Here is a 27684-nt window from a genome sequence, read left to right as displayed (position 1 = left end):
ATGCAAAAACAAGAAGGGAGAGTGAGACAAAAAAAACCATTGTATTTTAAACAACAAAAAAAACGGAAATAGGCTGTTTATCATTTGATCACACATTTGATACTCCCTTCTCGTAAAAATGAGTCATTTATTCTGGTAATATCACAAGATTTTGATGTTGATATTATGACTTCCTGCAACAGTCGGGCAGGTGATTCGAGCAAAGTAAAAAAAAGGGTCTGTGCAGCGATACGGGAAAAGCAAAAAGCAGAAAGACGTTCGATGCCATTTCTCCATTTTGGGGCCCTGACCCATTATTACATCATGCTGAGGTTCCTCCACACTTCCTGCACATAAAAATGGAGTGTGGCAGCACATTTGTTGGGTGCAGCTGAAGTGCAAGACGGATGAAAGATGTAAAGCTGTTGAAAGGGCTACACCCCTTCCTTGAAGTGGGCTAACCCACTTTTGGTGAACATGCCCGCGGTTCTATTGAAGCTGCTGGCAACGGAGGAAGACCAGAAGGACGGTGCCAGCCTCTCAGCTCACTACCATGCTCAGCGTCATCCTCATCATCATCAGGTCAGTGTGTGGCCCTTCTGCTTGGTCTTTATTGGGGAGAGCAGGACGAGAAAGACGCCCGGGCAGTCACCTCGCCTGCAACGGCACTGCGGTGCCCCTGCCAACATCCATCTCTTGCCACATCCTGTTTTTAGACACGTCGAAAGTATTATCACTTCATTCTTGGCAAATCACAACTTTTTTCTTGTGCTGTTAGCACTTGAATCAAGCACAATGACAACTTTTTCTTGCTAGTAACTGCATTGTTTCATGGGGCGCGATCCCTGCTTTTTTCCAGCAAAATTACAACTTTTTTTTGGTAACATTATGACTTTATTTTCATAGAATTATTGCTTTACTTGTATAATACTATACTATCAACTCATGTACTTTTGTTGTATTATGCATTTTTTATGAATTATTATCAATTCTCAATGATTCATTATTACTATTGTTGTTACTACATTTATGCTTTCATGCTGTACTATTCTGATGCGTTTCTAGCAAAATTGTCACTTTGTTTGCTAATAGTATTATTTTATTTACATACAGTTATTACTTAATTTTTTGTATAATATGAACTCATTTGTTGTAATATATTAACTTTGTATATTATTCTTATAATTATTATCCATGATCATTATATATAAGTATTATTTATAAAATATATAATTATTCAAATTAATACTTTTAATAATTATAATTAATATAGTATACATATGAAATATATGATTATATATTATATTTTGTATATAATTATGATACATAATAATTATAACTTTTTATATATAAATATATAAATATAATATATAAATTATTAAAATCTAATTCTAAAAATGATAATAATATAGTATTATTATAATATACAGATTATTCATTCTTAATGAATTTTTTCATTATTAAATTGCATGACTTCATTGTTTTCTATTGTGATGCTTTTATAGCAAATTTACAACTTTTTCTGGTAATATTCTGATTTTATTAACAGCTGAAATTGTGATTTAATTTTCATAATATTATAACAAAAAATTCTCATACTGTATTAACTTTGGTTATTTGGATTTCTTGTCATTGTAGACATTTAATTGTATGACCTCATGGTGTGCCATTATGACATTTTCTCTAAAAATTAAGACACTTTATGGAAATACTGTGAATTTATTCAGAGAAAAATGATTTTTTTTTTTTCAGATTAGAACTTTACAGTAAAAAACACAAGCTTTTTCTTGTACAATTAGGATGGCATTCTACCAAAATGACTAATATTTTATACTGTATGTTCAACAAAATTTAAGTAAGTAACAATGTATTATTAAAATAATATTATTTTCTTGTAAAATGATTCATTTATTTTGCTAAAAATGACAATTTTAGTCTTTAGTCTTGTCATTCTTTTTGCTTATAAAATGAAGTCGATGTTTGTACTACTACTACTACTACTACTACAACTGTACTGTGGTATGGGACTACTTTCATGAGTTGATTCTAGCAAAAACAGTTTCTTGTCATATTCTGACTTTTGCTGTATTATTTTAGAGAAATGAGGCGTCTCTTTCACTCTTTTCTGCTGATTCTGCTGATTTTGCTTGCTGTCTGGCGTGCCAGCCTCCGATAAGCAAGAAGTGTCATTCATTTTTTTGATTCACATTTAGCAACAGGCTGACACTTTTATGATTTAAGGCCTTGCAAAAATATCTCCGCCTGCACAGAGAAGGCAGTTTTGTCTTTGGCGTAATGAGATTAGCTATTAGAAGCAGTTTTAGTATGAGATCACAAATAAAATGAACTATGGCAGAGGTCGTCAACCGGCGGCTCGTGGGCCAAATCTGGCCCGCCACAACTTTCCTTCCGGCCCCCAGAATCAAATGACAGATTGCAGTCAAAACTTAATCAGATTACAATTTCTTTGTCGTTTTTTTTGGGCAACGTGGCTTTTTTCTTTCACAGCTTGCACTGAAATGTCCTTGAACGTCTCATGTCCTGCATGAGTCAAGTCCGAGTTCCTTCTTTTGCGTGTCGTGTGTTGCGTAAAAGTCCGCTCGGGTGGTTCTTTCCGAGTGTGTGCAGTCAGTTTGGGGTTTTTTTACACGCATCTTTGTGATTTCTCATTTCCTCCGGTGTGTGCAATTACTTTAAAAAGACAAATAACAATTAACTCACTAGAAAATGACGACGGCCGACGGGAGCAGCAACGGTCATATTTATTTCTAGACATGAAATAAAACACCTTCAGTCACCTTTACACTCCTATTACCCAATAGTAGACATAATAAGAGAAAATAAGACATAAATAAAACTAATAATAATAATAATAATAATAAAGATTCACACGTTAGCATTATTTTTCTACTTACTTAGAGCATGGAAAACCTGTTTACAACCTTCTAAATACGGTTTTTAATATTATTAGAGCCCTTCAGACATGGAATAGCACCACTATAGTCACTTTCACACTCCTATTACGCAGTATAGTAGACATGATAAAAGTAAATAAGACGTACTGGACATAAAACAGACTCACACATGCTAGCATTGGCAGAGTTCCTTGTCTTTCTACTCACTTTCGACTCACTTAGAGCATAGAAACTGTTGGAGACGGAGAAGGCATAAATAAGACTCACCGTGTGTGTTGCTGTAAGTGTGTTCCGTAGGGCAGTGGTCCCCAAACGTTTTCCCTTTTTTGGCCCACAGACCACTTTGTGTTTCCACAACTCTTTGGTGGACTGCCGGGTGGTGGTGATTTGTACGTTGTAGCAACGGGGACGACTGTACTTGTAGTTCAGATCCCATTACAACATATTTTTAGAAATCAATGTATAGTTTTATCCATTCATTTATATTCTCAGCTGGTGGGTCACATGACCCAATAGCGCGGAGCCGTTTTCAGTGGGTCACGGGTTTTTGACTGGGCAAAAAAAAAAAAAAAAATGTAATGACCCGATGTCCGTGAATTATCCTTCTATCCTTATATTGTAGAAAAAACGCTGTAGTTAGACCCCATTCCCGCCCGTCCCAACAACCAGAGGCCAGTGTCTAACCTACTCTACTCCATTCTGAAGTCACATTTTAGAGTCAATTGAAGAATTTGATTTATTATTACCATCTTTTTGAACTATACTAGCCTGGTTTTAAGCTCGCCTTAGCACAGAGACAGCACTGCTGAAGGCCTGAGATCAGCTAAGATCCAATATGGACAGATTTCTTTTATTGGATCCAACAGCAGTTTTGAACACCGTTGATCATTCTATTGCGTTAAACAGACTTAGACTTACTTAGACTTAGACAGACTTTATTCATCCACAAGGGAAATTGCTTGGTATCTCAACTGCAGAAGAAAAAGACTTAAATAAAATGCAATGCAATATGAATCAAATATAAGAAAATAAAAGAATATAAGATAAATAAAAATAATATAAGAAACATATTTACAAATAGTGTGTAGAATATGGTAAATACAATAAATACTGACAAATACTTTATACAAGGGAGGGCAGACAGTGCAGCCCAATAAATATCTTCTACAGACAGGTGAGGTATTGTAGAGCTGGATGGCGTGTGGAATAAATGAAGTCCTGTAGCGTTCACTGTCGGAACGGGACTGGAGGAGTCGGTTGGAGAATGAGCTCCGCTGCCCCTCTATTGTCCGATGGAGCTGGTGGGTAACTGTCAACTGCTCGCCATGATGGAGAGCAGCTTGTCCGGTGTCCTCCTGTCTCTCACTGTTACAAACGCCTCCAACTGAGTTGCCGACAACATGTTCGGCCTTCAGGATCAGTTTGTCCGTTCGGTTTATGTCATTTTTGCTGGTGCTGCTCCCCCAACAAACCACAGCAAAGTTCAGGGCACTGGCAACCACAGACGGTTGGTCGAAGATATCCAGCAGCTCGCTGCACATTGAAGACCTAAACTTCCTCAGGCAGGAAATTGAGTTGTTCATTTAGTTGCTCTTTTCAGTGGTTTACATTTTATCTGTCACACAGAGATTTTTATGTCAGCAGAGGGCAAGGGTGTCCAAAGTACGGCCCAGAGGCATTTTAATGGTCATGGCTCTTTTTTTTGTTTGTTTAAATACAATTTAACAAGGAAACTAAAAAAAAACAGCAAAAATTTAAAAATTTGCAATATTTTTACAAGAATAAAGTCAAAATATTGAGAGAAAAACTGTAATCTAATGGAAAAAAATTAATAATTTTACGAGAATAGCGTAATATTGAGGGAAAAGTGTCATTTTAGTAACATAAAGTTGAAATATTAAAGAAAAAACTTGATTTAAAAACTGTTTTAATATGATTAGAAACATACAAACTAATGAATAAAGTTGTAGTTTTTGGAAAACTGGGTTGCAGAAAAGGTTACACTGTTACAAAAATAAACTCCAAATATGATTGGGATAAAGTCATAATTACCAGAAGAAAATTTACAAGAAAAAACTTGTGTCACGCCTTGTACGTTTGCTTGCGTGACAGTTTGGTTCTTTTACCGTTTTGTGCGTTAGTTCCGGCTTCAGGCTCTTATTTTGTATTCACTTCCTGTTCTGTTGCGTTCAGTTTCCCTTCGCCTTCACGTTCTTGTTCCAACGCACCTGCTCCTCATTTGTATCTGATGATTTAGCGCAGCCTTTGGCGTCAGTCCTGCAACGGTGCATTGAGCTTTTCGTGTACGTTAGATGTGCCTGTAAGTGTTGTTGATTGCTGGATCTCTGCTGCTGCACTGCAGCAGTGATGAGTCTACAGTGTTCCCTCGTTTATCACGGAGGATAGGTTCCCAAAATAGCCCACAATAAGTGAAATCCGCAAAGTAGCCTAGTTCATTTTTTTACAATGATTATGTATGTTTTAAGGCTGTAAAACCCCTCACCATTTATACACCTTTGTCAGACAGGCAATAGCATTTTCTCAAATTTCTGTCTTGTTTAAAGACACTTAAAAAAAGTTCAAACCCTCGTTTGAATTTATTGATGAACCTACAGGTTGGACTCAAGAAATTATTTGGTCGGACTCAAGAAATGATTAAGTCACTCATGTGTATTTCACTCATGTGACCATGCCTTTTTTGTCCTGGCGCCGTTCCGCTGTACTGTAGCGTTTTTGTAACATATTGCTGCAGTCCTCCTCCTTCCAAACGAAGACTCATTTACAAGCTAGCAAGCAGGCAAGCAAGCTAGTGATGACACAGAAGACAAGGCATGGCACCAAGGAGAGTGAGTGGCAATGGTCAACAGCCAATCGGGACGCAGAAATCAATGGGCAGTACAGACACAGAGAGAGAGAGAGAGACTCAACTTCCCACTTAAAGGGCCAGGCCTGTAACAGCGTTCATACTGTATGCTGTAATAAAAAATTTAAAAAATCTGCGAAACAGCAAATCTGCAAAAGGTGAACCTGTGTATACATTTTACATGCATTTGATCTTCATTTTTTATATTGGGGTCATCGCCAACAAAACACCTTGCCAACGCGTGACAACTTGAAATAGTTAGAAAATAAAAAATAGAAAAAAAAACAGCAGCAAAAATAGAAAAAAAACAGCAGTAATATTGCAAGAATGAAGTAAAAATATTCAGAGGAAAAGTTGTATTGTAATAAAAAAAGTTTAAAAAATGGTTATGAGAATTTGTTTTAAAAAAGCAGGATTAGGGTGAAACATAAAAGAAAAATACGGTAAAAGCTTTTAAAAAGTCATAATATTATGAGAAGCAAGCAAAACTAAATGAAGTTGTCATTTTTGGAAAATGAGGTTGTGGAAAAAGGTATACTGCTACGAGAATAAAGTCAAAATATTACGGTAATAAAGAAGCAATATTACGAAAAGAACATTTACAAGAAAAAAGTTGAAATAGCTGGAAAATTTTAAACGAACAGCAGAAATTTCAAAGAAACAGTAGTAACTTTATGACAATAAAGTCAAAATATTAAAAGAAAAATGTTGTGTTCTAATGAGAAAAAAGTCACAATTTTACAAGCATAAACTCATCATATTATTAGGAAAAATTTTATTTTAGTAGCATAGAACTGAAATATTTCAAATGATATATATATTTTTTTAATCTGTAATATCATGAGAAACAAACAAAACAAAATAAAGTTGTTATTTGTGGAAAATTAGGTTGGGGAAAAAGTTATAATGTTATGGGGATAAAGTCCATAACATTATAAAAAGAAAGTTTAAAAAAAAAAGTTGAAATATTTGTAAAATTAAAAAAAAACAACAAAAATAAGAAAAAAAAAATGCAAAGAGCGAAGTTGATATTAATAACAGGCTTTTTCACCGCTATGACAAAGCTGAGATGCAGTTTTTTCTTGGAAAATATGTAACTTGTTAACTTGCTGCATGTGTTGCTTTACTAAATATCAAAGTGGCAAAGTTGCATCTTTTCATTTTGGACTATGTGGCCCTTCTCCTTCTCCCTAGCTTTTAATCAAGGTTGCTTTTTTAATCTATTTTATTCTTATGTTTTATCTGTTCGTTTCCATCTGTCATCTCTTATTTGATTTCATTTTTGTGGGTGGGATGTGGTCAAGGTGATTTCTGTTCGGATGTGAAGCGCTTTGTGTTTCGTGTTTCTTTGTTTGGAAAGTGCTACACAAACGTTATGGGACTGATTGACTGTAGATATTAGATCATTTTAGAAGACATTAAAGAATAATATTGTCAAAAATAGAGTCATAATCTTTCACATATGCCACAATTTTACAAGAATTCATTTCGAGCCGTATGCAAACGATTGGGCCCACCTGATCATTTCCACCATCATTGCTATTGCTACCTGATCATTTTTCATGTCACATAACGGATGGACAGAGTATATTTCAGGAGTGAAATGAGGTTTATTAGATTAACACAAGATGTGAAATGTGCATCAAATCAAATTGAGACTGGTGCAAAAATGTGCTTACCTCAACAGAAAAATGACTTTTAATATTTATTAGAGCCTCCTTTTGCAAAAATAACAGCTTCTAGATGCTTCCTATGAACCTTTAATTGTTGAGCAATGCACACCATCTGCATAAAGTTGATGTTGTAGTTCTTTGTGAGTGGTCTGTGGGTTGTCTCTGTCTGATATTTCTCCTGGCCTACCACTTCTAGCCTGAACAATAACCGTGTTTGTGGTCTTCCATTTCCTCTTGATGTTCCTCACAGTAGAAAGTGACAGCTGAAATCTCTGAGATAGCTTTGTGTGGCCTTCCCGTAAAGCAATGATGCTGAACAATCTTCATTTTTATGGAATTTGACAGCTGTTGTTCATCTTCGCAGGCGATTCAAAGAGAAAAGCAAGGCTTCATGAGCTCACCAAAGCCATTTTGTGTTCCAATGAACCAGGCCGAGGTAGATAGAGGTATTCTAATCAACAAAATGACAGGGGTGCCCGAATTTCTGCTCTTGTCCAATTTTGCTTTGATACATATTGCACATCTTCTGTGAATCTAATAAACCTCATTTAACTCCTGAAGTACCACTCTGTCCATCAGTTACGTGATATACTGTATCAAACGGCAATAGTAGCCTCAAACACCCAATGATTTGTTCACAAAAATGGCTGAAAAATTGTCAGGTGTGCCCAAACTTTTGCATGCGGCTGTATAATATCACAAGAAAAGAAATCATAATATGATAAAAATGGTCATTTTGTGAAAATAACATCCCAATAATACAAGAAAAAGTTGTGATTTTACAAGAATAAAGTCCAAATTTGCTTGAATACTGTACAGTACTAATATTGCAAGGGAAAAATCGTACAGTGGAACCTTGGTTAGCGTCCGCCCAGGTTAGCGTGTTTTTCAGTTAATGTAATAAATTTTGTCTGAGTTCAGGTACATTTTCCGGTTAGCATACGATATGGCACACGTCTTCTCGTGTTATTAATACACTGCGTGAGTCCAACTGTGTTCTTTATGTATTTTTATCACAAAACCAGAAGTGGAAGCCAGCTAGGTCTATAACTAGGTTGTAACATCTAGGTCATAAGCGGTTGACTCTCAAAAAATGTTTAAAACAATTTGGTTTATTTATTTAAAACAATAAACCATTTAACTGCAAATAAATGGTGAATGAAAGGCATAGATGATTATTTAAGGTTACTTTTACCTTTTTCAGACATGATTCTTGATGTGAGTGTTCCCAAAGACACGATGTGGCAGCGAGACACAACATGGCCACCACTTTCCTGTGTTGTCATAAGTTGTTTCTTGAATTTCAATTTAATTCGATTGTGTTTTTCACCTTCTATATTAAAATGGTGGTACTTGAGACTTTCTGTGGCTCCGTTTTGAGTTATTGAGGTGAAAAACACAATTGAAGCCAAGAAATAAATCATGGCAAAACAGGAAGGTGGTGTCCGTGTGGTGTTTCGCTGCCACATGGTGTCTTTGGGAACACTCACATCAAGAATCACGTCTCCAATGAAGGTAAAAGTAACCTTAAATCTTCATTCTTCCTTTTCATTCATCATTTATATGTATTTATATGCATTTGGAATTATTTACTGCATGTAAAACTATAATTGTAAAATATAAAAAAGTGTTTTGTGTTAACATTTTTGACAAATTCATAACGCTAACCAAGGTTCCACTGTATTATGAAAATATTTTTTTCGGTGAATAAAGTCAGAATTTCACCAGAAAAAGTAATTTTACGAGCATTAGGGATGAGCCGCATACTCGATTTTTTTTTGTCTGCTTGCTTCTAATTTGGTTGGTGATTTAAAGTCACTTGGAATAAGAACTAATAAATATCGCAACTTCGGATCAATCCATGTCAATTTCAGACTTAAAATAATGTAACGATTTAAGCCCCACCCATTTCCGGTTAAACCACGGCCACTTCCGGTTTATACCCCGCCCGCTCCGAGTACAGATATGATAAAGATAATGTAGATGAGCGAACAGATCCAAATACAGATACAGATAGTGGTGTACTCGCTCATCCCTAATGAGCATACAGTAATGCCTCGCCACTTTGCGGTTCAAATTTTGCCAAGCTAAAACTCAAGAGGGAACACATTTGCAGCGACACACGAGCATGAATCTTATTTATAGCTTATATGTCTACTATGTTGGGTAACGGGAGCGTAAAGGTGACTATAGGGGTGTTATTTCATGTCTAGAAGGCTCTAATAATGTTAAAACCCATATTTAGAAAGTCCTAAACAGGTTTTCTATGCTCTAACTACGTGTCATTTTTCTGTGAATAAAGTCTGAATTTTACCAGCAAAAGTATTTTGAAGGAATTTGATGAGTATGCAGTAATCCCTCACCACTTAGCGGTTCAAATTTCTCAGCTTTGTACTATTTCATTTTTTTCAAACAGATATTAATAAATAAATCATGTTGTTTTGTGGTTGAATTCATACTCAAAATCTGACATATTTTTGCCTAAATTGGGTATTTTCAAGCATAAAAATGGCTAAAACTGAAGTAAAATACAAATATAAAACATTCAGAAGACACATTCAAAGACATTGTGATTATATGTAGTATTTTAAAGTGGGCACTAGGTGTCAGTAACGTTAGTGTAATGTTGGATGAGACACCCAAGCACCAGACTTGGCCGCCGGTACAAAAGGCTTTTATTGCAGGTTTGAATGATCTCACAACAGGCACAATAATCCTAACAAAAATCCCGAATAAAAACACGAGCCACTTCCTGTCAGCCACTCACACTGCTCTGCTAGGGAACACATTTACAGCAACACACACGATGTGTGTCTTATGTCTTATTACGTCTACTATATTGGGGAATAGGAGTGTAACGGCTATTATTACACAGTAGTACCTCGCATAACGTAAACCTCCTTTTACGTAAATTCCACTGAACGTAAAGAATTTATGTAAAGTTTTTGCATCGTATTACGTAAGAAATTCCATATAACAACAAAAAAAAAAGAAATTCCATATAACGTAAAGCGTCTTTTTTTTTCAATCAACTTTATTAATGCCTTACAAGTTACACTAACAGTGCATAAAACCATGGGCACTGAAAAATAACAGTTGGATAAGAAAAACACAGAAAATAAATCATACAGAAATGGAGATTAAAGAAATAAAAACGTAACAGAAAAGTGATAAATAAATAAATAGAAACATAAAATAGAAAATATAGATAGAATATAGAATATAAATATAGAAAATATAAAAAAGGGGTTTCACTTTGGCAAATGTAAAGTCGGTGTAAGTTTTTTTTTTTTTTTTTAAAGTCGGTGCAAGTTCAGCCTAACAGAGTACTGTACACTTGGTGACGCCTTTCAGTTTTATTCATTTACAGTAATCTTATTTATTACCTTATTTTATATTGGAATGTTACTCTACTATGTTTATGCTAATGTTTTCTTACATTTTCCCACCATATTTGGTGGACTTTGAACATTTTGAAATACGAAAGGGGTGAGTTTGGGAAGATCTTGGAACGGATTAGGCTATTTACATGTATTTTACGCTTCGTATAACATAAAAACACTATAACATAAAGGTTCTTGGAACAGATTATTCACGTTGTAGGGGCGTCTACTGTATTTATACAGTATAAGATATACTATAAGGGTGTTATATTATGTCTAGAAAGCTCTAATAATGTTAAAACACATATTTAGAAGGTCTTAAAGAGGTTTTCTATGCTCTATGTCATTTTTCTGTGATTAAAGTCAGAAAGAAAAAGTCTTTTGAAGAAATTTTATGAGTATAGTCCCCCCTGCTTCTCCTGACCCCCTGACACCTTACTGTCCCCCTGGTTGAAATTTTGTTCAGTGCAATCTCACAGTACACACTACTCACAAAAAGTTGAGGATATTTCAGGATGAAGCTAAACTAGAACTAGAACTTTTCCAGGTGACCTTTTCTGAACATTTGATTGTCTTCTTGCAGGAGTGCAGTGATTCCAAACAGAGTATAGCTTCCTCTATGAAGAAGTACGTCCTCCTCTCCATCATCTGCATACTAACGATGTGTCTTCTTAACGCCTGGCTGAGGGCATCCTGGTCTCCGTCGGCTTCCATCTCCGACGACTCAAATCACACTGTCCTGCTGTGGCACTGGCCCTTCGGCATTCCTGAGGACATCCACGGGGACGTGTGCTGGGACCGCTACCGCATTCCGCGCTGCAGAGTCGTGGTGGAGAGATCCTCGTTTTCAGAGGCAGACGTGGTGGTGTTCCACAACCGAGAGCTGGTGACGGGAAAAGAGAAATTGCCAGTGCAGCTCCCCAGGCCGCCGGGCCAGAGGTGGGCTTGGCTGTCCCTGGAGTCCCCTGCAAACAATGGAGACCTGAGGAAGTTCGCAGGTGCTTTTAACCTCACTGTGAGCTACAGGAGGGACGCAGATGTTAGCACACCATACGGTGAGCTTCTACCACGAGGATCTGAAGATGTAGTGGAGGGCATGCCACAGAATAAAACCGATCTGGTCTGCTGGGTGGTCAGCAACTACAGGAGTTCCTACAGAAGAAGCAAAGTGTACCAAGAACTCAGCGCTGTCGTCCCCGTGAAGGTCTACGGAAGCTGGACGAAAACTCCTCTTGCGTCTAAAGATCTTCTTCCCACAATCTCTCGCTGCTACTTCTACTTGGCCTTTGAGAACTCAATCTCTAAAGATTACATCACCGAGAAGCTGTGGAAGAACGCTTACCAATCCGGGGCGGTTCCGGTCGTCCTGGGACCGCCAGTCCAGGATTACGAGGCTGTGGCGGCGCCTCACTCTTTCATCCACGTCGACGAGTTTGCTTCAGCAAAAGAGCTGGGAGAGTATCTGCAGAAGCTGGCGAGCGACACCGAGCGCTATGGCGAGTATCAGCGATGGAGGAGAGAATGGAAGGTGAAGCGGTACGATGGCTGGCGGCAGAGACTGTGTGAGATCTGCACACGGTACCGCAGCTTCCCTCGGCACAAGGTCTACGCTGACCTGGCAGCCTGGGATGGCGCTGCTGCTACCTGAGCTTGCAACGTACACAAGAAACAGGAGGAACCTCTGAAGTTCAACATCAGCAACCAGGAAACATTAGTCCCTAGTGACAGAAGATGTCTACTGCTGTAAAACTACTATATCAAATACAATTTTAAGAGATATATATTATATAGTATGAATGAAAAAATACATTTAGAGAATAATTGTATTTTTACATTGCAGAAAACAATGTGAAATAATTATTCATGACCAATGTCTTTTTGGTCAGGATGGAAGTTATTGTTGCTGCGACCAACAGACTAGTTTGTGCAATATTGTCATTTTTTTGCCAATTCAATGAGCCTTACGGGATACCGTAGTATTGTGTCAACTAAGTATTGTGAGATGTGCTGTTGGGTATGTGATCCAAGATGGCTGAATAAACAAGTACCACTGGGAGTATCGTCCGTTCACATCTTTATTAATACCACAAGATACAGTAGTTTGTTACACGTAAAACTGTACAATAATTGAGAGTGTACGAGAACATAGGCAAAATTTTGGTATACATTTACGTCAAAAAACATCCATCCATTCTTCAACTTATCCGGAGTCGGGTCGAGGAGGCAGCAGTCCAAGCAATGAAGCCCAGACTGTCCTATCCACGGCTATATCGTCCAGCTCCTCCTGGTGGATCCCGAGGCATTCCCAGGCCTGTTGAGAGACATGGTCTCTCCGACGTGTCCTGGGTCCTCCCTGAGGTTTTCTATCCAGAGTCGGGTTGAGGGGGCAGCAGCCTAAGCAGAGAAGCCCAGGCTTCCACCACCCTGGCTACTTCGTCCAGCTCCTGGCAAGGGATCCCGAGGCATTCCCAGGCCAGTTCAGAGACATGGTCTCTCCAACGTGTCCTTGGTCTTCCCCGAGGCCTCCTACCGGTTGGACATGAACTCAACACCACCGCAGGGAGTCATCATGACCAGATGCCCGAGCCACCTCATCTGGCTCCTCTCGATCCGAATTTCTCGCTGTGCTTCTCACCCTATCTCTAAGGGAGACCAGAGTTGAAAAGCTGTCACAACATGCACGCCTACTTTGTTGGCTGTGCTATTATTTTTCTGACAAATACACCACATGGTGGCTCTGTTGTTAAGCGGTACGTTGTTAATTTGAACCAACTTAAATGTCTCGCAGCTCGATGCACTCTACAAAACCAACCACTGTAACTTTACAGTGTTTTGCCCAGTCACTGCCAAATTTGGTACATGCCTTTAGGGGACTGGCTGTTATGGACAGTCAGGTGGATATCCCAATATGCAGAGCCAGACACAATCCAGGTCAAAAATAGTATCTTTAATTTAGTCGAGCAGGAACCAAGCAACAAAGGAATCACAAAAAGTCCAGAATCCAAACAGAGGTAGAACGGTGCAACTAAGGTAGTAAAACAAAAGGCACCGTGGAAAAAAGCAAAAACTCACTGATGAGCAGACGGCGTCACAGGAGGCAAGGAGCACGTGGAACAGAATTTTAAACAGACACAGCAGTCTTAAGGCCAAGAGCACAGTAGCAAACAAACTGGTGTTTAGCGGGCAGCATGCAAACCAGTAGTGCAATCCCACGTCCTCCTCCTGCAGCCATGTGGCTTAAGAGCCCTAGATGACAAAGTGGCTACAGGTGTGCCTCGTGGCACCGCCCACTCAGGGAGTGAAGGGATCTACAAAGAAGCACACAGAGGTCAAAATGAAAACAGAACCCTAACACTGGCAAGCACATGTGTGATTGCAAAATGAGCAAAATGTCTTAGCAGCCTCGCAACTAATTGTCCCTATGTCATTGAGCATGTGTCTCGTGATGATAAGATCAGGTGAAATTTCAGGATGAAACTAAAAAGCAAGGGACCGTCATTTGACCTTCTCTAAATGTTTGAATGTCTTCTTGCAGGAGTACAATGATTCCAAAAAGGGTACGCCTGCCTCCGTGAAGAAGTACCTCCTCTTCTATGTCCTCTGCATAATAGTGTTTGTTCTTAACGCTTGGTTGAGAGCATCCTGGTCTCCGGTGGCTTTCATCTTCACCAACTCCAACCACACCACCCAAATCCAACCCAACGTGACCGTCCTGCTGTGGTACTGGCCCTTCAATCAGGTGGAGGACCTCCACGGGGACGTGTGCTGGGACCTCTACCGGATCCCGCGCTGCAGAGTCGTGGCGGAGAGGTCCTCATTTTCAGAGGCTGACGTGGTGGTGTTCCACAACCGAGAGCTGGTGACGGGAAAAGAGAAACTGCCCTTGGAGCTCCCTAGGCCGCCAGGCCAGAGGTGGGCTTGGCTGTCCCTGGAGTCCCCTGCAAACAATGGAGACCTGAGACGATTTGCAGGTGTCTTCAACCTCACTGTGAGCTACAGGAGGGACGCAGATGTTAGCACACCATACGGCAAGCTCCTACCACGAGCTTCCGAAGAGCCAGTGAACGACATCCCCCAGAATAAAACCGATCTGGTCTGCTGGGTGGTCAGCAACTACAGGAGATCCTACAGAAGAAGCAAAGTGTACCAAAAACTCAGCACAGTCGTCCCCGTGAAGGTCTACGGAAGATGGACAAACACTCCCCTTAAACCTAAAGACCTTCTTCCCACCATCTCTCGCTGCTACTTCTACTTGGCCTTTGAGAACTCTATCTCCAAAGACTACATCACCGAGAAGCTGTGGAGGAACGCTTACCAATCCGGGGCGGTTCCGGTCGTCCTGGGACCGCCAGTCCAGGATTACGAGGCTGTGGCGGCACCACACTCTTTCATCCACGTTGACAAGTTTCCTTCGGCGAAAGTGCTGGGTAAGTATCTGCAGAAGCTGGCGGGCGACGCCGAGCGCTATGGCAAGTATCAACGATGGAGGAGAGAATGGAAGGCAAAGTCATATGAGGGCTGGCGATGGGTGCTGTGTCAGATCTGCGTGCAGTACCACAGCTTCCCTCGGCACAAGGTCTACGCTGACCTGGCAGCCTGGGATGGCACTGCTACTACGTGAGCTTCTTACGTACACAAGAACACAGGAGGAACCTCTGGAGTCCATCATGAGCAAACCAGCAAACATTTGATCCTTGTGACAAAAAATGTGGATTAATGGGTGCTCTTATTTTTTCCACATGACAATAACTCCAATGTCAGGGTGCAGACCTCAACCAAGGTTAATTTTTTAACAAAACTGAAAACAAATAAAGTTTACACTATGTAAGCAGTCTACTTCCTGGTCCATGGGGCGGTGCCATTATGACTCAATTTCTGGTAACACTTTACAAAAGGTACACAAAATGACAGTAGTTAATGAGGAACAAACCTACCTAACCCTAACCACTACTCATTAGTTCCTCATTCGTTCTTCATAACAGGTAGTTATTTTATTGCATAGTATAACAACCTGTATTACTGTGCATATGACAATAAAACTCTTGATCTTGAATTAGTTCCTCAGTTACTGAAACCACTCTACTCATTAGTTTTTCATTAGTTCCTCAGTAACTCGGCTAAATTTATGTGCCTTAGTCATTAGTTCTTCATTAGTTCCTCAGCAACTACATACTGTATTTTTGTGCACCTTATTCTAAATTGTGACCCAATTTCTTTGTTAACATAGTGACTGAGATGAATCATTCCTATACCGGCCCCTTTATCCAGATTGTTATGTTACTGGCGCCTGTTTGCCATGTCATTTCAGTGCACCACCTTCCTGCAGCAGGCGGAACTCTCCAGTCACACCTGTGCCTCATTACCATCTCCTCCTCATTAGCACTGCAGCGACAGCACACCAGTGCCAGATTGTACCCTCATGCTCCACACGCTTGTGTTGTCTGCTACCCTCTCCTCGCTTTCTGGCTTTTAGTTTCGTACTATTGTCGTGATTACCTGCCTGCCTTGTTTCAGCGCTGTTTTGAGTTCTGCTATTGAGACCTGTTCTTGCTCTAGTTTTTGTAGCCGTAATTTTTGTTCTGCCTTTTCCATTAGTACTTCCTGCCTACTGGTTTAGTAGAGATTTTTTGTATTAGTACCTTTTTAGTGGCATTGCCATCTCCATTTGTTGTACTTTTTGCATTGTGCATTTTTTCCTCTGTTGGACTCCTTTTGTTATGAAACCTTATGTTTTGTGGAAACGGATCTCTTCTCTGCATCTTGGGTTCCAGACCTGGCTTTCAGTACCTTAACAGATTCTCACCTAAGAGCAGTGGGTTCTTCCATAAGTTTGGTGGAAATTGTGTTTTTGGACGTAATGCTGTGTGTGTGTCGTCCTATTTTGCGTTACAATTTAATTGAATTAAGAAATATTCCCTAAAGTTTGGCCCAGTTTTTTGTACGCCCCAGTTTTGGTATGATAGGGTTTGGAGCAGGTGTGCCCATTACGTCAATCGTGAGCTTCCGGTAGATCGCCAAGGTAGTTTGGGTCGATCGCGTAAACGTCACTTTGTAGATGTCATATGGTATCAGTCAGCTGACATTAAGCTCCCCTCCTGATTCATTCTTGTTCCCCCGCGGCATTTCAAGCTACACACAGAGATGCAACTTTCATCTTTATTATTCTGACCACGGATAAACTAACTCAACGGTAAGATGCTTATATCTATAACAATAGTTATGTTCACTTGTAGTGGCTAGTTATGTCAAAAAAAAAGTGTATTGTTTGATGGCTTTGCTTAACAAGCAATGTCCCTCCCTCCCACATTGATAACAAAACAGAGAGAGACAACAACACCAGCAGCAACAACAATTGCAACAACAATAACAAAGCAACAGAAACAAACAACAGGAACATAATGCATATAACAATAACCTTCATACTGAATGTTAAGCCATACTAAATGGCTTTGTATATAAAAAGACATGTGACAACATATGATGAACATAGATTTGTTGCAGGTAGATGTACTACAGAGAGCCCCCTCGCCCCGACGCAGGACACGTGCTCTGAGTAGGGCCCCATGAGCGATAGAGAGGCCCCATTTTGTGCAAGGGGGCGCGTACTTTGCAAATGCAAGCAGGAGAAGGGAAAAAAAGACACTGCGCTCGTTGCCACGATGATTGACAGAATGCAGCACAATAGAATAAAATGGTGGAATTCACCGACTTATTTGCCCGTGGTGTAGTAGTGTAGTGGACGGGTTCAGTACTTGCATGGGACAGTTACTTACCTTGCACTGAAAATAAGTGTCTTGAACTATAGCTGGATTTTAACTTTTACTTAAGTATGTTTTCTTTAAGCAGGGGTGTGCGGCCCGCAGCACATTAATATATAAATTTTTAATTTTTAACTTTTTTGGCAAAATTTAAAAAACGCCCTCCAGCATGGTTCAATTTAAAGGTTTGGACAACCCAGGCTTAAAGGATTGCACTTTGTATAAAACAGTGGTGTCCAAACTGCAGCCCGGGGGCCATTTGCAGCCGAGGCTGTTTTTTTTTATTGGCCCTCGGCACATTCTAAAAATATAATTTAACAATGAAACTTAAAAAAAAACAACACAAAAAACCCCATTGAAAATCAGCATTTATTTTCCAAGAATAAAATCAAAATATTGACAAAAAGTCATGATTTATGAGAATAACACCATGACGCAATAAAGATATTTTAGTGGCATGGAGTTTAAACATTAAAGAAAAAAAGCTTATTTTTTCCAAAAAAACAACAAAGGCACTTAAATTTACAGTAGTTACTGTGGAACTAATGAAGAACTAATGAGGAACTAATGAGCAGTGGTTAGGGTTAGGTACGTTCGTTCCTCATTAACTACTGTCATTTTGTGTACCTTATTGTAAAGTGTTACCAGGATCTCATTTTCAAGGGCGACCTGGCCAGGAGGTCAGTAGCACACGTCATAGTAAATACAAAATTTAAAAAAGTTTAAGGCAATAAAATTACAATAAACAATTCCTTAAAAACACAAGCATTGCTCAAAGGTTTCTCGCTGCCTAGTGTGTAAAACAGAAGGAAAAGCTTTGACTGAGACCAGTTCTGACATTTTCAGTTCAGTTTGTATAGTGTTCCAATCCTTGATTTCTGAAGCAGAGAGCATAGGGAGGATGGAACCAATCCAAGAAGAGGTTTATAAATCAACATCATCCAATGTACAGTACATACAGTATATCTCCAGGAGCTCAAGGAGGGCCACTCTGCCGTGACATAGAACTCACAGTGGTGAGTGAGGCGACCACAACCAGTAACAAAGCGTAATGCCCAATGATAATAAGTGTCCAGTGCACGAAGACATTTTAACGAGGCACTCATGTACAAAACACCACCGTAATCAATCAGTGGCAGAAAAGTTTCCGAGCTCTGAGGGAAAAACAGGATTTATTTCTGTAATAAAATCCAAGTTTCACCCTCAATTTACGAACCGAATTGGCAATGTGAGCCTGGAAAGAGAGTTCCTGGTCAAGCAGAAAGCCAAGAACTTGTGACTAGTGACCATCTCTATCTGTTTGCCATTGCTAGTTGTGATGGTTTTGACCGGCTCAGCAATTTCATGTTGATGAGAGAATACCATGACTTTAGTTTTCTCTGCATTTAAAATTAGTTTCAAAGATTGTCTGAATTGTATTAAAAGTTATCTGTAGAAATTCTAAAGCCTGGCCAAGTGAGGAAGAGCAGCAATAAATGACGAAATGTCATCGGCATCAAGGCACACAAGTTATTGATATATATATAGTTAATAAAATTGGTCCCAGGAATGAACCTTGAGGTACTCCTTTAGGGATACACTGTGTTCTGTTTCTCAGATGCAGTCCGCAAACCAAGTGGAAGCCTGGCTTGAGATACCAATCTTGAGCAGTGTAGCGATTCAAAGTTTGGGATTGACCGTATCAAATGTCTCCGATAAATCAATAAATAGTACCACACAACATTTTTTACAACCAGCATGAGGCAGCACTGACAGTGCTATGCTGCTTTCTAAAACCAGACTGAACATTTGTTCAGATTAAATTATGATGGGCGCCACATACGGGAGGCGACATCGCCTCTACTCCATTCATTTTCAATGGAACCTGCACGAAAGGGCGATTATCGCGAGTCACCTTCCAGCCAAGCGACACACGAAATTTGTCCGTGTGAAAGTTTGTGTTTGTCCACTGAAGCCTGTCCACTGGCTTCCTGCCATATGCATGATAGGAGCGTTTTAGGTATGTTCCACATTAATCGTTGGTTGTGCTTCTGCTGATTCAGACGTTCCACTGTCCTCATTCTTTCCCAGCTGACCGAAAAAGAATAAGAAAGAAAAGTTTGAAGACAAGAATAAATACATATTCACAAAAACATGACAAAATTGCAATTTTTCTCATCCCCACAAGTGACTGAAATACTTCAAACTAATTTCATATTTTGAAAATTCACCAACTGAGACAAAAAGAAGAAGCATTTTAATTTTACCGTCTGTGTGAGGCCAACTTGATCGTTTGCCAGATGGACTCCTCAAACTCTGCTTCTTTCTGGCCGGCAAAATTCTTCTGACAGGTCGCGACAGTACAAAGTCAAAATGAAGCCAAGTTACACATCAAAACCTCAGTCAAGCTACAATAAACTAACACGAACAAAAGTTAGTTTGCAACTTCCTGGTCATGAAATGGCATTAAAAGTGGAAATGAGAAGCCACTGTACCTTGAAGAGGCTCCAGAGACGTATACATTAGTGCATAAGACCTCTCCAATCCCGGGTGACTGGCTGCTTGGCCAACTGGTGTTTGAGAAGATGTATCGAGGTGTGTGGTGCTGACTCATCTGAAAATAGATACGAATGTTGTTCAGTTCATTTACGGTGGACATGGTACCCACGGTATTTGCAAAAGATGAATCTCTGGTGTTGCATGAGGCAATAAAAAAACTTACATGAAAGAGGTGGTGACGTAGAAATCTGCTGAGCTGAAAAAGGCACACAAACAAATCAATGCCAGTCAGTTCAACTGAATCACTGTAGAGTGCCAAATCACAACAGCAGTTATCTCATGGCACCGTACACATGAAGGTCACCAATGAAAACAGACACCCAGCTGAAACCCCACATGAGCAAGCACTTGGCGACAGAGGCAAGGAATCTGATCAGTCACATGACATACACCAGGTGATTCATAATGAATGTTAGCTCCGAGCTAGAAAATAGGAATTTATTGGCAATGTTCTTAAATATGTGCAGAAGTGTTAACTTACAGGGCTTGCAGGCATACGCACAATCCTGAACAACTTTCTGGATGTCTGACCACATTCATCTGGAAGGAAAAAGCGTACCATGCGTACAGTTGGGAAAAAGAATATTGAATTGTATAAATACCGTAGTCTGTACTGAAGGGGTCTTGCCGTCACCAAGTCTCATGCCAACCTCTTTGGGCGTCTACGCTGCCTCAGTTTAGGGATGCTCACATCATCCTCCATCTTCTTCAGTCTCCTATGCCAGTTGTAGTGTGGTTCTTGTAGCTGGTCCTGATGTGGAAGTAGTCGCACTGCTTCTTGCACACAAAGCCTTTGGCACTTTTTCCACTTCTAGCTGTGCCCTCTGTCATCGCTTTGTGTCGGCAATCAGGCAATCCCTGCAATGACAATGAAAAGAAAACCGTATGTGCCAGGAGTTGCGTTTCTCTGGATTGCATCGGAGCACCCAGTACAGCAGGTTGTTTTGCTCAGATCACTCGATAAGTCAACGTGACCGACACAGGCTTGACAAGCGTAACTGTAGGTGAATTGTACTGGCTGTACAGGTACAAGCATCACGTGTTGTCCAGGCACAGTCATATCAACAACCACTACAAGTCCATTAATGAATGGGGTGCAGAGGAGTGAAAATGAAATGAACAAGTAACGTACTTTATGCATGGATGCTTTATTTTTTTGTCTTGAAATATGTTGAACTTATATCTACATGTGTTGCTTCCTCTCATTCTCATCCTCTCATTTTTCACTGTGTGGGCCTCGCTGGAAAAACCTTTCGCCACCCCAGCTTTAAAAAGATAGCAAGGAGCATTGCTAGGGCCACACCGAAAGGGAAACCTTTACAAGAAAAACACACATTTGCAAGGTTAAAATAAATTTGTATCTTTACAAAGAAAAAAAAAATAATCACACCAATACAAGAAAAAGAATTCATTTTACCATTCATCAAAAAAGGTCCAAATATGCATCAGAATACTTAAAGACTACATTTCAGCTTAGTGTGACAAAGCGTATGGTTTGTATTTTCTTCTGATCTTTCATCGTTTGGACCAATTTACCAGAGTCAAAACATTGAAATGTGCAATAAAAGCGGAGAGAAAATTAGCAGCAAAGATCTTTTTGTGATCAAACTCTATAAAAACAAAAAAAAACATTGCATTGGGGATGATTTAATAAACAATTCTTTAAAAAATAAAATAAATGCTTTTTTTTTTTTTTTTTTAAACTTGTGTCATGTCTTCATTGAGCACAGACCTCCACCAAGGCCATTATGATTCCAGGGGGTTCAAATGATGCCATAGCGGCTGAATAAATTCATCTACACTTTTTAGATTCTCGCCAGAATGTCTTTTTATCGAGTCGTAATCGTGTCTGACTGTACGTAGTAGGCCATGTAACGTGCAAAAGTCTCAGGCCTCAAACACAACACTGCACTGGAGAGGTTTTGGTATACAAATTCTTTAAAAAAAAAAAAAAATCCACAATATGAAAAAAGGCCCTTTTTGATGCAGAAGTGACTGTACACTTTTACCCAGACTCTCACCAAAGCCTATGGTTTCTGTTTTGTGACATTAACGACCCCATATAAGCAATCACATGTTAGTCGAGCGCAGGCCTCCGCCAAGGCTGAATTGTTAGCTGGCTACTTCCTGGTTCACGGAGGTTGCCACTGTGAATCATATCTACACTTTTACTTAGATTCTCACCAAAACGTGGGTCACAAACACGGCATTGGAGGGGATTTGGTACACAAAAAATATCATAATATTAAAAAAAATAATAATTCGAAAAGGCACTTTACAGAATTAAAACTAGAGTGATTGACTTCAGCTGGAGTCTTTTTACATCCAAAATTGTATAAAAAAATATAAAATAAAATAAGAATGGGCTTTCCTTAACTCATAAAAGTCATCAGTCAGGTGAACATGTATCTGCACGAGGGTTGGCGATGTTTAAAAGCTGCCCGGTGAAGAACTTGAAACGTGTTGACTCTTCGTCGTCGTCCCAAAACAATCCTTAGCGGTTTTGGACAGAGGGAGGTGGGGGCGTGTGCAAGGTGTCTATCCAGTCAGGTGACTAACCAGTCCAGGATGCAGGGCTTGCTTCAGGACGTCAGCCCGATGCAGCGAGGGCATGTAAAGAGTCGGTGGTGGCGGGGGCGGGGCTCCGTGGTAGTTAGCAGCAGCCGGGTAGCCCTGGTTAGTGTCTGTCAGGTTCAAACTCCTGTGACACTTGTAAAACACAGCAATATTACAGAAGAGACAAGACAGCAAACATATCTTTTTACTCGCGAGGAGAACGGAGGAACGTACCAGAGTTACTTTCCCACACCGCTCTGAATACGCTCTCCGAGCCCTCTCTTTTTATTTTTCTTTGGGCTTTCCCTAGTTACAGAAGAGTTCATCTCAAAAGGAAGGGGGGCTACTACTAGCTGAACTCTGTGTCTTTGTTTGGCTATGTGTACTGTATGTGTGTCAGTGTGGCCTCATACATGTGTGGTTCATCACTTGTCTGCAGCACAGGATGTTCTTAACAGGAGCACCAGGCAGTTTGGCCTTGTGCAAATCAGCCTCCTCCACGTCTCGGAGTCACACAAGGCTGGTCTTTATTCTCCTTCACAGGGCCTGCCCCTTTCTATCTGTGCACAAGAATATGGTAAGAAAACAGACAAATAATACCCATAAATATGGGTGAGAACTTATATACACATATATACATTTCTCTAACGCAAACCTCAGTTTTTGTTGAAAATTTGCCAAAAAATGTCGCCCCGTTTTTGTACGCCCTGATTTTCCTATGATTCTGTTCTTTTCAAAAAAATCTCTAAAATTTTGCTTGAATATTTTTTTTTATACGCCCCAAATTTTATGATTCAGTTAAAAATTTTACCTGTTTATGTATGTCCCGGTTTTCGTATGATTTGATTTTCATCAAAAATTGTGCCTATTGTTTTTGTATAATTTGGTTGTCAGCTAAAATTTTGCCTCATTTTCACACTTTTTGGATTTTTTTTTAAATTTTGCCTCTTTTCAAATTATTTGTTTTTTGTCAAACCTGTGACGAGCTTTCATACGGCCCAGTTTTCATGTAATTTTTTGATCCAAATTTTTCAGAAGAATTTGGTCCGTTTTTGTACTCCACAATTTTTGTATGATTCAGGTTGTCAAGTCCTCGCAAAAAAATTGTGAGTTTCCTTACACCCTGGTTTTATTACTTTCTGGATTTCGTTGAAAATTCACAAAAATTTGTCCTCAGTTTTCATGATTTGGTTCTCGAAAATGGTTGGTTTTGGTACACACTGGTTTTCGTATGATTCGATTTTAGTCTAAATTTTACATTAAAATGTTGCCGTTTTTGTACACCCTGCTTTTGGGATGATTTGTTTTTTGTTGAAAATTTGCAAATAGGTTTCATACACCCCAGTTTTCATTGATTTTGTTTTTGTCAACATTTCACAGTTTTCGGATGAATCATCTTTCGTCAATTTTTCACAAAAATCTGCCTGTTCTCCTATGCCCTGGCTTTCATTGAAAATTCTCTCAAAAAAAAGGGTTGCCTCGGTTTTCATTGATTTTCGTATGATTCCGCTCGTCGAAACTTCACTAAAAGTTTGTTTCTTTTTTCATACACTCAAGTTTTTGGATCACTCAGTTGTCGAAAATTGTGCCCCAATTTGTTGAATAAAAAAAAAAATCTAAAAATATCAAATATGTGGCCCCCCAGCATTGTATTGTATTTTGGTGCTTTAAAAGCATAAAAGATCACAGCACTCCAAGGCGGAGCGAACGGCTCCTTCCAAGCTTGTCCTCCTCTTCCTCTTCCTCTTCCTGGTGTACACAAACACTCGCTCAATCTTGTGCATCTAAATCCAAAAAGGAGCAGAAGACGAGGGCGTTCAGCACAAAGGAGCAGAAGACGAGGGCGTTCAGCACTGGCCATCAGACAAGGTCAAGGTTCAGATAAGAGAGAGGTGAGGTGGGGGTGAAGGGATAGAGGGGGGTCTTCCATGGAGGTTCTCAGCAGGGTGCTTGCTAAGCTCTGATCACCGTTAGCTGGTGCTCGCTTTTACAAAGTAGCAGAGAGATACCGTAGATGACGCAGGAGACTTACGTCCTGGGGATTTTCTGGCTGAACATCTTGCCTGGAAACACCAAAAACGCAACATACTACTTAGCAAACACGCTACATCAGATTGCTTTTAGTAGTAGTAGTAGTAGTAGTACTTTATTTATCCCACAGCAGGGAAATTCACTTGTTCCAGCAGCAAGCAAGATACACAAGTAAAGAATGCATAGTGACATCGTGACTACAACATGGTTCAGGTGGTGCAGGTGTTGTAGAGCCGGACAGCGGTCGGTATGAAGGACCTGCGGAACCTCTCCTTCTTACACCCTGGGTGTAACAGTCTGCTGCTGAAGGAGCTGCTAAGGGAACCCACAGTGTCATGTAGCAGGTGAGAGGTGTTGTCCATGATGGATGTCAGCTTAGCAAACATCCTTCTCTCCCCCACTTCCTCCACGGAGTCCAGAGGACCGTCCAGGACAGAGCTCGCTCTCCTGATCAGTCTATTGATCCTGTTCCTGTCCCTGTCCGTGCTGCCCTGGGTTCCTTCACTCGAAGTAGCTTTGAACCTCATACGAAGCGTTAAGCCATACTTCTTGCATGTACGCGTGTGGCAACATAGCTTTGGTGCACATAGATACACGACACACACTTCAGTTCACGAGTATTTTGTACGTTTCCGAGAAAATGCTCGTAACTTTGCAAAGATTTTTTACCGTTTCAAGACAAACAGGCAATACCCTCAGGAAAATGTCGTTTTTTTATTTTAAAAAGTTAAGATAGGGTTTTTTTCACATGACTATAACTAAAATGTCTCAGAATGTTAACAACACTGAAAAAAATCCAAGTATGTAACCTTAAATCCAAGAGGAACCGTGTCCAGTTAGCACACAGTCCTAATTGTTCAATGCTGGGAACTATGGATTGGTATTTCCATCTAACAGCACACATTACTCACAAGAAGTTTGGGATATTGGCCTTTCAGGTGAAGTTTCAGGATAAAAGTAAAAAGCAAGGGACCGTCATTTGACCTTCTTTAAATGCTTCTTGCAGGAGTACAATGAAGTCCAAAAAGGGTACGCCTGCCTCCTTGAAGAAGTACCTCCTCTTCTACGTCTTCTGCGTGACAGTGTTTGTTCTTAACACCTGGCTGAGAGCATCCTGGTCTCCGGTGGCTTTCATCTTCACCAACTCCAACCACACCACCCAAATCCAACCCAAGGTGACCGTCCTGCTGTGGTACTGGCCCTTCAATCAGGTGGAGGACATCCACGGGGACGTGTGCTGGGACCGCTACCGGATCCCGCGCTGCAGATTCGTGGCGGAGAGGTCCTCATTTTCAGAGGCTGACGTGGTGGTGTTCCACAACCGAGAGCTGGTGACGGGAAAAGAAAAACTGCCCTTGGAGCTCCCCAGGCCGCTGGGCCAGCGGTGGGCTTGGCTGTCCCTGGAGTCCCCTGCGAACAATGGAGACCTGAGACGATTTGCAGGTGTCTTCAACCTCACTGTGAGCTACAGGAGGGACGCAGATGTTAGCACACCATACGGCAAGCTCCTACCACGAGCTTCCGAGGAGCCAATGGACCCCATCCCACAGAATAAAACCGATCTGGTCTGCTGGGTGGTCAGCAACTACAGGAGTTCCTACAGAAGAAGCAAAGTGTACCAAGAACTCAGCACAGTCGTCCCCGTGAAGGTCTACGGAAGATGGACAAACACTCCCCTCAAGCCTAAAGACCTTCTTCCCACCATCTCTTGCTGCTACTTCTACTTGGCCTTTGAGAACTCTATCTCCAAAGACTACATCACCGAGAAGCTGTGGAGGAACGCTTACCAATCCGGGGCGGTTCCGGTCGTCCTGGGACCGCCAGTCCAGGATTACGAGGCTGTGGCGGCACCACACTCTTTCATCCACGTCGACGAGTTTGCTTCAGCAAAAGAGCTGGGTGAGTATCTGCAGAAGCTGGCGGGCGACGTCGAGCGCTATGGCGAGTATCAGCGATGGAGGAGAGAATGGAAGGTGAAGCGGTACGATGGCTGGCGGCAGAGACTGTGTGAGATCTGCACACGGTACCGCAGCTTCCCTCGGCACAAGGTCTACGCTGACCTGGCAGCCTGGGATGGCGCTGCTGCTACCTGAGCTTGCAACGTACACAAGAACACAGGAGGAACCTCTGAAGTTCAACATCAGCAACCAGGAAACATTAGTCCCTAGTGACAGAAGATGTCCACTGCTGTAAAACTACTATATCAAATACGATTATAAGAGATATATATTACACATTTATAGAGAATAATTGTAGTTTTCAAAAACAATGTGAAATAATTATTCATGACCAATGTCTTTTTGGTCAGGATGGAAGTTCTTGTTGCTGCGACCAACAGACTAGTTTGTGCAACTCATTTTCTCATTTTTTAGCCAATTCAATGAGCCTTACGGGATACCGTAGTATTGTGTCAACTAAGTATTGTGAGATGTACTGTTGGGTATGTGATCCAAGATGGCTGAATAAACAAGTACACGCAGTCTGTTACAGGTGCTATTTCTGTATTTAACACATACCTAAGGCGCACCGCAGGCACGGCCAAACATACAGTAGCATGCATACACGTTTTAACATACCGTGTCACTCAGGAATCAGAGAGAAAGCGATAGTGCTTTTTCTTTGGACTAATTTAGAACAGAACTCTGACTCATCATATTAATTCCACTTGAAATCAGGAAGGTCATCACTCAACACAACAGTCTCAGTCATGGTGCACAACTAAAAACATCACATAGCAACGCAGCAGATCAACAAAAACAGTCAAGACACCACCGCTGTTTGTGCAGAACAATAACTAACAACTGTGTAGCTCAGACACGTACCTTTAAGAGCATTTGCACCAAAACAGTACCGCAAAGCACGCTAGGCCACAGGAAGTGCTCCCAGCGATGCTACAATTTGCTAGCATGCATGAACGCTAAAACATAGGCTAGCATGCATGCTAGCCTATGTTTTTAAAAAAGGCAGAGGGAGCAAAACTGAGTTGGG

At 40.5% G+C, this 27684-nt stretch overlaps 3 protein-coding genes across 3 annotated transcripts; all 3 read left to right on the top strand.

Annotated features, from left to right (window-relative positions):
• Positions 1-437: 437 nt before the first annotated feature.
• Positions 438-12849, top strand: LOC129170104 (alpha-(1,3)-fucosyltransferase 7-like). Its single transcript, XM_054757311.1, has 2 exons — positions 438-561; positions 11397-12849. Exons 1-2 carry the CDS (start codon positions 457-459, stop codon positions 12459-12461), a joined length of 1170 nt encoding a protein of 389 aa, XP_054613286.1. The 5' UTR covers positions 438-456; the 3' UTR covers positions 12462-12849.
• A 1214-nt stretch (positions 12850-14063) lies between these two features.
• LOC129170311 (alpha-(1,3)-fucosyltransferase 7-like) lies at positions 14064-15434 on the top strand. Its single transcript, XM_054757719.1, has 2 exons — positions 14064-14081; positions 14349-15434. The coding sequence occupies exons 1-2, from the start codon at positions 14064-14066 to the stop codon at positions 15432-15434; spliced, it is 1104 nt and encodes a 367-aa protein (XP_054613694.1).
• An 8964-nt stretch (positions 15435-24398) lies between these two features.
• Positions 24399-27164, top strand: LOC129170024 (alpha-(1,3)-fucosyltransferase 7-like). The gene is made up of 2 exons (XM_054757145.1): positions 24399-24557; positions 25703-27164. Exon 2 carries the CDS (start codon positions 25710-25712, stop codon positions 26787-26789), a length of 1080 nt encoding a protein of 359 aa, XP_054613120.1. The 5' UTR covers positions 24399-24557; positions 25703-25709; the 3' UTR covers positions 26790-27164.
• The last annotated feature ends 520 nt before the right edge of the window (positions 27165-27684 follow it).

This window comes from Dunckerocampus dactyliophorus, chromosome 17, assembly GCF_027744805.1.
Source record: "Dunckerocampus dactyliophorus isolate RoL2022-P2 chromosome 17, RoL_Ddac_1.1, whole genome shotgun sequence".
NCBI lineage: Eukaryota > Metazoa > Chordata > Actinopteri > Syngnathiformes > Syngnathidae > Dunckerocampus > Dunckerocampus dactyliophorus.
This window is presented reverse-complemented; position numbering and strand designations above follow the sequence as displayed.

Excerpts from the sequence above, each read along its gene's own strand:
- LOC129170104 (XM_054757311.1), top strand. The coding sequence starts at position 457 with ATGCCCGCGGTTCTATTGAAGCTGCTGGCAACGGAGGAAGACCAGAAG. Across the intron at positions 562-11,396 it reads GTCATCCTCATCATCATCAG|GAGTGCAGTGATTCCAAACA; the intron begins GTCAGTGTGTGG and ends GTCTTCTTGCAG.
- LOC129170024 (XM_054757145.1), top strand. The coding sequence starts at position 25,710 with ATGAAGTCCAAAAAGGGTACGCCTGCCTCCTTGAAGAAGTACCTCCTC.